Source organism: Orbicella franksi, chromosome 10, assembly GCF_964199315.1.
Source record: "Orbicella franksi chromosome 10, jaOrbFran1.1, whole genome shotgun sequence".
Lineage (NCBI taxonomy): Eukaryota > Metazoa > Cnidaria > Anthozoa > Scleractinia > Merulinidae > Orbicella > Orbicella franksi.
The window spans coordinates 30,016,691-30,028,731 of record NC_138154.1 but is presented as its reverse complement, the minus strand read 5'-3'; the positions used below and the strand labels follow the sequence as shown (position 1 = coordinate 30,028,731).

Sequence of the window (12,041 nt, the reverse complement as noted above, 5' to 3'; positions counted from 1 at the left end):
TCGCACTCCTCAGTGAAATAGGACCATGACGAAGACAGGCGATGTGCGCGATCGAGCGTAGTTGTCAATAGTCCGCGCTTGTACCTATTATCGACATGACTGCGGTAATGGAGAAGCAGACCACTGTTTGTTGGCTTCACGAACACTTTAGTTTCAATACGAGACGCTCTGTTTAGGAGTTGAGTACCGAGAAAGGGAAGCATTCCATCATTTTCGACCTCCATAGTGAACTTGATGGTGGGGTGAGCGTGGTTGAGGGTGTTAAGAAAGTCCCTAGCTGTAGACAAATCGGGCATCACAGTGAGTGTGTCGTCAACATATCGACGATAGTAAGATGGCAGCTTGCCCTCAACATCTAATTTCTCTTCAATAGACGACATGAATACGTTGGCTAGCAAGGGCCCAAGGGGGAATCCCATCGCTACTCCGTCGATCTGTTCATACAGGGATCCATTAAATTGGAAAAGCTGCCCCTTGGTGGCCACACCCAAAAGATCAATAAGGTCCTGCTTTGAAATGTTCAAATCATACTCGGAATTAAACCAGTTGTTTCTAAAGGCTCTGTCTGCGAGAATCGTAATGGTTTCATCCAAAGGTACAATCGTGAACAAGGAGGACACATCATAGGACACTAGCAAGTCACCAGGTGTTATGTTGAGGTCTCGCGGTAGTTCGTTCACAAAATCGAAAATGTCCGTGACTGTGTACTGATTTAACGACAACGGTTTGAGCTTGTTGTCCAACCATTTCGCCAGAGCATAATTATACGTATTAGTCGCTGATAGGATTGGTCGCATGGTTAATTTCTCCTTGTGTGTTTTCGGTAACCCGTACAGGTGTGCCAGTCTTTCGCGCTAAAGTCTTTGTCTAACTTGTGCAAATTAGTAACTCTGAACTCTTAGTTACTCTTGAAATCGCATATTTAATGAGCTTCCCTTGACAATGGCGCCAAGATGTCGCCGAAACGTCGGATCTGTCTATCGTTAGTTTTTGCCTGTATATGTTTATCTAAATCATTGTTGATTAGAATTCTCAAACGCGATGATCAGCTACACCTATTCCGGAGTCTCGAAAAGTGTAGCAAGAAGCAAATTGACTGCGATTGTTCAATCGAGTTTCTTGGACTCTGCCAGAACTTCAACCTTACACCAACATTCGCTAGGGTTGACAAAGACAAGACATCAAAGTGGAAAAAGTCTTCGGAATCCTATAGCAAAAATGTTCTTGCCGAGGAGCTCCGTGCCAAGATCAAACAGAGTGAAGCCCTCAGAAGTGAGATCAACTCCATCTACACTAATATCCGACAAGCCTGCAGTTTGTTTCGGTACGCTTGCATTCTTCGCATTATTAGCGGCCTTCGAAAGGACTTCTACCATGAAGTCATGTCTGTGCACACTCGTAAGATCTCGAGGTTACTAAACACTGAAGTCGATGTCGACGAGCATATCACAAACATCTCCTCGCATGAGCTCAGTTTCTTTCAGAAATTGGTTCTCTGTCGAGGCTTAAAGTTCGCCATACCCCAGCGTATCTCAAACATCGAGATTAAGGCGAGCTTTGAGAAGGTCTACTGGAACTTGGAACGGCATCTAAACAGTGAGAACTCTAAGGAACTGGCTGCCGCAACATTAAAATCTATAGCTCTCAATTACATCAACCGTAAAGGTCCTAGTCGTCCTAAACAGCTTTTGACAGCCATTAAACAGCTAAAGCGCCGTGATGATATCGTCATAACAAAACCGGACAAAGGCTCAGGCGTCGTTGTAATGGATAAGTCGGAATATATACATCTACTATCCGAAGCTTCTGTCAATGACACCAGCAAATTTCGTCCCATTCCTTCTGAACGACCAAAAACCCGAGGCAGACCACGTAAGTACTATCATCCGCTTTTAGCAAAGGAGGCTCTTGTACAATCTATCATCACAAGGATCCTCCCCCACGCTGTGGCCCAGTCTCTTCGTCCGACCGGTTCTAGACTGGCACACCTGTACGGGTTACCGAAAACACACAAGGAGAAATTAACCATGCGACCAATCCTATCAGCGACTAATACGTATAATTATGCTCTGGCGAAATGGTTGGACAACAAGCTCAAACCGTTGTCGTTAAATCAGTACACAGTCACGGACATTTTCGATTTTGTGAACGAACTACCGCGAGACCTCAACATAACACCTGGTGACTTGCTAGTGTCCTATGATGTGTCCTCCTTGTTCACGATTGTACCTTTGGATGAAACCATTACGATTCTCGCAGACAGAGCCTTTAGAAACAACTGGTTTAATTCCGAGTATGATTTGAACATTTCAAAGCAGGACCTTATTGATCTTTTGGGTGTGGCCACCAAGGGGCAGCTTTTCCAATTTAATGGATCCCTGTATGAACAGATCGACGGAGTAGCGATGGGATTCCCCCTTGGGCCCTTGCTAGCCAACGTATTCATGTCGTCTATTGAAGAGAAATTAGATGTTGAGGGCAAGCTGCCATCTTACTATCGTCGATATGTTGACGACACACTCACTGTGATGCCCGATTTGTCTACAGCTAGGGACTTTCTTAACACCCTCAACCACGCTCACCCCACCATCAAGTTCACTATGGAGGTCGAAAATGATGGAATGCTTCCCTTTCTCGGTACTCAACTCCTAAACAGAGCGTCTCGTATTGAAACTAAAGTGTTCGTGAAGCCAACAAACAGTGGTCTGCTTCTCCATTACCGCAGTCATGTCGATAATAGGTACAAGCGCGGACTATTGACAACTACGCTCGATCGCGCACATCGCCTGTCTTCGTCATGGTCCTATTTCACTGAGGAGTGCGAACGACTGAAGTCTGTTTTCTCTAAACTGAAATATCCCAAGCACCTTGTTGACTCCACTGTCAAAACCTTCCTAAATTTAAAGGTCGCTGACCAGCCCTCATTACGGTCCAGATCTACGACAGAAAACACTACTCGGGTTGTCATACCCTTTAAAGACCAGGAGTCTGCTAATATCGTGAAGACACAGTTAAAAGATCTCAGTGTGAAGCTGCAGACTAGTGTTCAACCGATGTTTACGAGCCGCAAGATTGTCCAGGAGTTCCCGACAAGCGAGCCTAAGCCTCAGCTCGTTGATCAACAATGCGTTGTGTATAACTTCAAGTGTGGCCAGTGCGATGCTGGTTATGTCGGTTACACCCGTGGCCATCTGTTCGTACGCGTTGATGGACATAGAAGCAAGACCTCGTCAGTACGCAATCATTATGATAATAGACACGCAGGCAGGATTCCGGATGACCTTCGCAATTGTTTTAGCGTGTTGAAAAAATGCCACAACAAGTTTGATTGTCTCATTAATGAGATGTTACTCATTAAACAATTACGACCGTGTTTAAATGTACAATCAGACTCAGTTCGCGCTAAAGTATTTGTCTAACTTATGCAAATTAGTAACTCTGAACTCTTAGTTACTCTTGAAATCGCATATTTAATTAGTTTCCCTTGACAATGGCGCCAAGATGTCGCCGAAACGTCGGATTTGTCTATCGTTAGTTTTTGCCTGTATATGTTTATCTAAATCATTGTTGATTAGAATCGTAGAGCGGTCGGGAAAATTGTCGGATAATTGTCGGAAATAAAACTTGTGACGTTACTGTTGGTGAGCTCAAGAAATGCGGGAAATTTGAACCTGTTTTGGTTTCATGTTCACAGTGAACTTCAGAGGAAAACCACTCAAAATCAAAAGTTAACATTTTTAAGTTCCCCCAGGACCCAAAAATTAAAAGAGAATGGCTTATAAAAATGAAATGGGAGTGCTTCATGCTCTCGAAGCATTCGCGCGTTTGTGCAAAACACTTTACCGAAGACAGCTTCGAACAAAATCTTGTAGTAAGGAGTTTGTTGGGACCCTCTTTCAAGCTTCGTCAACTTGTACTCAAGAAAGACGTGGTACCGACGATTTTTAACTTCACTATGGACCGTTGCAAGCCTGCAATTGGACAAAAAACAACTAAAAACAAGCGAATAATACCCGCCGAACATCGGAAGAACTCCTCGGCCATATCCCAAGTAAAATATGATTTGTATTTAGATGTAAAACCTTCCCCACGAACGACTCACAGACGGAGAAACGCAGCAATGTTCAAGACAACAATGACGTCACAAAGCAGTCTCAGTTCCATTCCTTCCATTAAAGTGGGCGGTCATTTTGGAAACGTTTTCGTGAGGCCATCGGCTGTCTTCGTACTTTTAACTTTTTTACTCCTTTCACGGCTCAGAAAGAAAAATTGCCGCATAAAATTCTTTTTACATGATTTTTTAAACATTTTGTCGCTATAAAATGGCTGAAGAAAAGATGTCTAAATTTTGGTTCATTTGACCTTTAAGTATACAGCGTTTACATGTAACCTTTATTTATTTATCATTATAATTTTGATCGGTTCCCTTTCATGTTATCTCTTTCGCATGCAAAGAAGTAGCAGAAACTTTCTGAAAATCAATCCGTTGAGTTTTCTTATATTAAACTTTGCTCAAGGTGATGACAGGTTTATCCCGCGGGAGTTCATACCCTGATTGCGCAGGTTTTTGCTCTCTCTCGCGTTCCCGATTCAAGCGCCTCTCGCGCTCGTGGTACGCGGCGGGCTATGAGACTTGACCCGAGGCCCTAGGACGCGCCCGGTTGACTCAGTGGGTTCTCTGATATTTTTTTCCCCGGGGTTTTTGCCTAGGCAGCCTGTTCTAAGCTTACGAAAGTTCCTCCTTGAGATCGCTTGTCTTTGCCGCATAATCACAAGACGCTTAATGTAAATAAATTTGTTTAATAACAGACTTCTTGTTCCGTTGTGAAACCCATTACTCGTGATTTTCCGATTTACGCACGTGAGGGGCCAAAACATGTTCATTTTTCTTGGCTCAAGCGTGCGTGATTTATTTTTGGCAAAGTCGATAATCCAAATATCATTCAATGGACAGATTAACAATGGCTCCTGTCCCTGTGTTTTGATTAGGCTCCGGCCTTAGTTTCCGGCGCTTTACCCGATCTGATCTTCCTCCGTATCCGTTAACTCTACTGTGTTCATGATGTCGACGCCCAAAACGATGCCGAAAACGATGTTCATGGTGTCGATGCCCAAAACGTGCCGTTAATCACTATAATCTCTATTGAAGAGTCGTGTAAGATACCAGTAATTTTAACATCACTGCATGAATCTTAACCGTTGAACTTCCGTATTATGGTTATTATTCTTTTGACTCGTTGACTGACCGATAGGTGAATTTGAACTATTATTAGCTGCAGTTCAACGTAAATACGGCGGTACTTGTAAATTCAAGTGCGAAAAAAGTGGAACAATTTATCCAGCAAAGCTATTGAAGCAGGTAAGCTCTTATCAATTTTAATACAGGTCATATGCGGATCTCGAAATCGACGTTGAGCCATCGTTAGTGTAAGCATAGTTTTTATTCTGCTACGGGTTTGAATAATTAATTGGAGTGATAAAATACTGTGAGATGGTGAATACCTTTCGCTTGTCGGTGGTGCTTCATAGCAAACTGAGAAGATTTCAGAGGAGAGGAGGAAATCCCGAATAAGTCATGGATAAACGATGAAATATTTTGAAGACTCGCAGTGTTATTGCCGTGTTGTAGACGTGCACAATAGCGTGATCCTCTTTTGACCAAAATTTCTTCTTTATTCGGCGACGTCAGAAAAGTTTTGCAGTCGCATCTTAATGGTCTACAATTTTCACTTTTGCAGAAGTTACGTCTCTCTTTAGTAGGAAGAAATTAAGTCATTTCAGTTCGAAATGATCGTGACTTACAGGCTTTGATGTTAACAGGTTTAAAATCAAAGACTTTGAATATTAAACGAAATAATAATAATAAAAAAAAACTGTTTTTTTTGTCCGCGACCGAAGAGAAAATTTGGTATTTTTCGTGCCCGACCACTGTATGCTAAGTTGCCACGCCGCCGCCAAAAAAGGCCTGAAAGTTAGACATGCCGTGACTAGACTCGAAACTTTGCTCTGTACCGAGTTCCAGTCAGCAGAAATCCTGTTGGCGATCAAAGAAAATAAGAGTTGAATTACAACGATCAGGGAACACCCAAACCATGAACACCGGCCTCACTTTTTTGAATTTCTAAGTTATCCACTAAACTAACTTCTCTCCCTGAAAATGGAGGGGTTTTACAGAGACTTAACTGACTAACCCGGAACAACCTTCTTAAACAAGCTGTATTGAGAACAAGACTAAATGAATGCGGTGACATTCCTTAGTTTTTCACAGTTACGACTGAAAAATGCCTCGTACAAAGAATCAAGTCCTTGTCGTTGCCTTCCTCTGCGCCATTGCTTGCAGCTATGTGCAATGTGGTAAGTCTGAGACAAAGTGTTCTTGTCAAAGTGATGTGAAGGCCACCCTTTAACAAGATAACTTTTTACTCGAAGTTTAATGAAAATAAAATATAGTTAAACCATGTTAAATGAGGCGGACTTTCTCAGCTCCCTCCCAAGCTGGTTTACTAGAGAAGCCTCTAGACGAGCAAACATGACTAGAAGACAAAAAGGAAAAACTCAGCTGGGTTGATATTAGTGCTATTCCATTGTCGGCCTTTTCATAGATTGGATCTGTGTTTTTTTTTTGGAACAGACAGCATAAAAAAAGAGCCTGCGAAGGCCAGATTGGACTATACCTGATTCCACAAAACAGACTACCCTACTCATAGGCACAATCCCAACTCATCGGACTTATTTTTCTCTCACTCTCCATCTTTAGGTTATGTTTCTGTGGGGTGCTATAAGGATACAGCAAGTCGTGCAATTCCAATATTGGAAGGACTTTCCTCCATCCTGGACGGATCGTACACGCACCGGGTGAACCCCATTGCGAAGTGCGCCGTGGCTGCATTAAGCTGGGGCTTCAACATGTTTGCAGTTCAGCATGGTGGCCAGTGTCTCGCTAGTGCTACTGCACCGCTGACCTTCTACAAGTACGGAAAATCTACAGCTTGTTGGAGTGGCGGCGAAGGAGGACCTTGGGCCAATGAAGTTTATGTGATCAAAGGTACAGCATTTAAATCACAGCTGCTTCTTTAATCACCTTTATTGGCGCCACAACCTTAAACCAACAACTATGGTGGCTAGTCATTTTGACTGTTCGTTCTCTTTTTTTGTCTAAGCCCACATTAGTTTTAAACAAAACGACTTTAAAAAACCAAGAACCAGTAAAAGAAAACCATTGAGTATGCTTTGAATCTGTGGACTCGCGGCTTATTACCTTACTATTTCATGTCTTACAGTGCGACTGCACTTCTTTGAGCTGACAACTGGAAGTTAGTGGAAATTGAATAAAGGAAACAATTGTTGACAAAAGATTCCCGACAAATTAGTGATGCATGGACTCTTTAAGCAAGCTGCACGCTGCAGAAAAAGAACAATAACACTTGGACCGGCACTGACTTTCCATAGGTGATCTTAAAGAAGCAACATTGTAAACTTGAGCAGGACCCCCATGGTCTTTTTCCAAACAATGTTTTTCAGGTGGTAAATTTCTTAAGTTCAGCTTCGACAAAGCACCAACTGCATCAGCAACTGGCTTGACCAATAACTTGACAGTGTACATCTTTTATGTAATTTCTTGTACTGTCATTTTCTTATTAGGTTATGTTTCCATTGGATGCTATAAGGACACAGCAAGTCGTGCAATTCCAATGTTGGAAGGAAAAGATTCTATCTTGGATGGACCTTCTTCTTCTCGTACGAACCCCATTGCCAAGTGCGCCGTGGCTGCAATGAAACGGGGCTACCACATGTTTGCAGTTCAGTTAGGTGGTCAGTGTTTCTCTAGTGCTACTGCTCCGCTGACCTTCAACAAGTACGGAAAATCTACTTCTTGTTGGCCTGGCGGCAAAGGAGGATTTTGGGCAAATGACGTTTATTTTATTGCCTGAAAATGATTAATTAGTATTTCAATACCAGAGTTGACGAAGCAATAAAGATTTTCCTTAGAGCATTCTATTCCTGTGTTGTGTGCGTTTCATTTAGATATTAGCCTGAATTTTCAAATCAGTCTATCTGTCAGTCTTGATTCATTAGCCATCTGAAATGCATGAAAATGAAACATTGCTGATTTCACCTACAGTTTAACTTTTAATGATAATTCACTTTTAGGCTCTACACTGTCAACATCAACCTCGTTCCCAGGGTCCTCTCCTACTCGGCTCCTGTGGCGAGAGAGGGGTCGAGTAGGAGAGGACCCTAGGAACCAGGTTATGTCAACATGTGCAGTTTATCAGGGGATTCAGTTTCGACTAAACAATGTGATAAAGAAGCGAAAGTCGCATCTGTAAACGCTAGCTAGTCTCCATCTCAACTACCGAAGGATGCTTTTCAAAAGGTAAAATGAATTCATTGTATAACAGACAATAACAGACTCAGTTCTCATTCTTGTCGAACCCACGTCACGTGTGATTAAGGTATGAGTATGCCCCAATTGCAAAATTGACCATTTTTCCAAATATTTGTCTCCCGCTTTTTCAGATAGATCTTATTGCGATCTTTTATTTAAAAACATTTCTAAGAAAAAAGGTGATTCCAAGCAAAGATATAAACGAAAAACGTTAATAACGTTTCTTTGCGTTTTAGAGGTAATGAAAATTACCTCTAATTGAGAGCTGTCAAGGGGTTGTCACGAGAAGTAAACTTGCATTAAAGAGTTGGGTAACAGATTGCCGCGTATGTACGATTGTCAAACGATTGTGTTTGGAAGTCAACGAGCTGTTCACAGTGTTCTCCGCTCGTAAATATGTCGTAGAACAAACGCAAAATTCGTGTCCATTTGCAAGTGCGAAGAAAGCACCACAGAGGAAAAAGTCGGAGGAAAAAGTTTCAAGGGAAAAACATTCGATCAGAACTGGGCTGTGCGTTAACTGCTAGCGACAAGTTGGTTGCAATTGATGGGGGAAGGGCCGGAAGGTGTTTGACATTCTCTAAGCATTGCTTCATTGGCGCTTTCGTGAAGAGAATGCCTGTTTTATCAACTCTCAAAGTTTAACTGCGTGCCAAAAACAAACCAGACAAGTAATCAAAATTTCGCGACACTGTTTCTTGGCAGGTTTTTTTAGAGAAAGGTGTCAAGAAGACATAGCTATGTTGATCACATCCTCCCGCTCAAAACCGACCGAAACGAACTTAATTAGAGAACCTCTGTACTTTGGGAAATAGGGCGCTATATCGAAAACCCTTAACTTTTTTTTATTTTAATGAGTATACTTTCGTAATCTACAATTCTTAAGCTTTCAGAAAATATATATTTAATGAAGTTTGCTTCAAACCTCCGACCATAAAGCGGCGCCAGCGAATGATGGTCATTTGGGGTATATTTTTGTAACTTTTCTTGGCTCGAGAGCACGTGCTGAATTTGGGTTGGTGCGATGTGTCCTCTTCAGGCCGTTATCAAAGATTTTAAAAGTAATGACCATGTGTATTGAATGAACCGAATCCAAAATAAATAAATAAATAAATAAAAACAACAACTAAAACCAATCACACCTGTTGTCATATTGTTGGGTTGCACTGTCACGCAATAAAAGAATAGTTCGAAAACCATTCAACTACAATACGTGAAACAGAGATTGAAATTGCCCGTGGACAAGAAACTGGGGAAAGCAACGAACCCAAGACATGATTTTCAGACCCAGTTAAAAAAAAAAACGGTGCGTCAAGATCACTTAGAAACTTTCTATCTCTCTCTCAAGTATAAAGCGTTTACATGTAACCTTTATTTATTTATTATTATCATTTTGATCGGCTCACTTCCATATTATCTCTTTCACATACACAGAGGTAGCAGAACCTTTCTGAAAATCAATCCGTTGAGTTTTCTTATATTAAACTTTGCTCAAGGTGAGGACAGGTTTATCCCGCGGGAGTTAAGAGCGTGTCTCTGTAAGAGCAAGCGGTCCGGCCGATTGTACTTGAGACACAAATTTAGCTCATTTCCTGTGTGTTGTAAGACATTCATGTAGCTATACTAAAACCACAATCCGTTTGATCGGATCTCTTTATCTTTCGGAGTTTTACGGAAATTAAATTTCACTCGAGCGAAGGTCTGTCGTGACACTTTTCAAGACTTAAATTTGGGACAACTTTGGAGGACAATTTACGAAAAACTACGAGACTCAGCAGAAAACAAATACCACAGCCATGTATATTAACTCTACCTTATCTATCGAGGTGACTTTCGTGAACATCGCGTTTCAATCAAGCAAACGTGAGGACTTGAGTGACATTCATTTTCTTTATTTTTGACATTAGAACAGCTTTGGAATCTCAAGATTTAAATGTGAGTTTGAAGAAAGTACAGATTTCCTTAAGTATGGAAACAGCCTTGGATACGCTTCATGACACCAGCACGACTAGGATACTGACATGTTACCTTTGCATTTCTCCAAAACTTCCCCAAGGTATGGCGATGCCTATAGCAAATCCACATTTTTTGTTTATTCTCCTGAGCGAGGTGAAATAGGCCAGTCCTTGCACAAGATTAGCTCGTTTTCACTTAGGACCTCTTTAGACAGGTGGCAGCTTATCAGATGACGTTTTACTTCATCATTGCATTCAGACAGCCGTACCAAACCACTTAAGCCACGCGATGAACCACAGTTTTTTCCATCCTTGCTATTCAAAAAGCAGTCCTGAGACATCATAAACGTCTCGCTAACGAACGGCTTCCTCCTGTACTTGTAACTGTTTCCATCGCGATACAAGTGTGGGAGATCTAAAGGAACTCACTATAACTCTGTATACTCGATACGATTTCAATTTCCGAGCCCCAGAGAAGCCTACTGTACTTTGTGAGTGGTCAGTGGTTACGCTCGCGCGGTAAAGAATGGGTTTGTGACTTTTTCACTCAGTTGAAAAGAATCGCGTCACTCTTATGAAATGGCTGGACGAAATACAGACTGCGAGCAGTCTCTTATTTTTCTTAAAGATAGTGAGGTCATGCGTATCCTGTGAGCATGGAGAAGCCGCGAGGCGCGAGCCTTGTGTCTCGCGTCTTTGCCGCTCCACGCTCTCGGGGTTGGGCAAAGACAAGACACGTTACTACCAATGTGATACAAGAGGTTTAATGGTTATCTCGATTATCTAAACACATTTTTCTACATGGTAAGATTTGTCTATAAATATATGGATTGATGCCAGTCCTTTATGGAACGAAATGTATTTGAAAGGAAAAAAGAATACTACGCATAACAAAAGTTGTCTGCAAGACAAAGCATGCATGCCTTCGCATTAAGACTGAGAGTCCTTATCCTTATTATAATACTTTAATGCATATGTTCGAATGTTCCCAAAAGTCGTCTGATGATCTGCTCGCACCCACCCCGCACCCCTCCCCTCGTCACTGAGCCGTACTGTTTTCACTCAGCGGCTGGTCAGCGGTCACGTTTATGAGGTAAACATCGCTTCCTGATCACCGTTCTTGTCGATCAGGAAATCAGAACACCAGCGTGATATTGCCTCGAAGATGAAGCAGTTATGTTATTCGTACTTCACATTCGAGTCGATGCTTGGGTGACACAGGTTATTTCTTATGGTGGAATCGACTAGGGGAATTCGAACACTAGTTGTAGTGTTTGAATTGTTTGCCGGGAGAAATGGTCGCATGGGGATGTAGGAATGGTAAGTTTAACGAGCAATTTTAAAATTTTGCCGCTTGAATTGAAAGTAAAGTTCATTTGAGTTGGTTTCATATGTATTTCTAACGGTTTTAGATCTACCTGCTCGATTTACATCTGCTACGCTTCATATTGACAAGTCCCTCAAATGGCGGCCAAACTTGGAGATTGCCGACAATTAGGTAAGTTCACGGAGTTATAAAGTTTTAGTAAAGGTCCGGCCGCAAAGTTTTTTTCTGTAGTTACCTTTTCTACTTCCTAGCTATGTTAGTTGGATCAGTTAAGAACGCCTCACTTTTTCAACAATTTACCTTGAATTTGATCGGTTTTCGCGTGTGTGACTTAAGCGAACCGATAACGTGTCACTCGTCTTCATGTTTG

The 12,041-nt window shown here is 41.9% G+C and overlaps 3 protein-coding genes across 5 annotated transcripts in view; 2 read left to right on the top strand and 1 right to left on the bottom strand.

Annotated features, from left to right (window-relative positions):
- Positions 1-808, bottom strand: part of LOC145500685 (uncharacterized) — a 1,508-nt gene extending 700 nt beyond the window's left edge. The window contains exon 1 of the mRNA XM_081480210.1: positions 1-808. This exon is cut by the window's left edge and continues 700 nt beyond it. Coding sequence (XP_081336336.1) covers positions 1-797 — 797 coding nt within the window. The 5' untranslated portion in view covers positions 798-808.
- Positions 1-8,538, top strand: part of LOC145500705 (uncharacterized) — a 25,458-nt gene extending 16,920 nt beyond the window's left edge. Inside the window, exons 1-4 of one of the 3 annotated variants that reach the window (XM_081480228.1) lie at positions 5,336-5,359; positions 6,259-6,354; positions 6,758-7,045; positions 7,642-8,538. In XM_081480228.1, coding sequence (XP_081336354.1) covers positions 6,282-6,354; positions 6,758-7,045; positions 7,642-7,931 — 651 coding nt within the window. In that variant the 5' untranslated portion in view covers positions 5,336-5,359; positions 6,259-6,281 and the 3' untranslated portion in view covers positions 7,932-8,538. The other 2 variants (XM_081480230.1, XM_081480229.1) reach the window with 2 other exon arrangements.
- LOC145500677 (uncharacterized) lies at positions 930-5,346 on the top strand. Its single transcript, XM_081480203.1, has one exon. The coding sequence runs from the start codon at positions 954-956 to the stop codon at positions 3,417-3,419; it is 2,466 nt and encodes an 821-aa protein (XP_081336329.1). The 5' UTR covers positions 930-953; the 3' UTR covers positions 3,420-5,346.
- Positions 8,539-12,041: the final 3,503 nt, after the last annotated feature.

Excerpts from the sequence above, each read along its gene's own strand:
- LOC145500677 (XM_081480203.1), top strand. The coding sequence starts at position 954 with ATGTCGCCGAAACGTCGGATCTGTCTATCGTTAGTTTTTGCCTGTATA.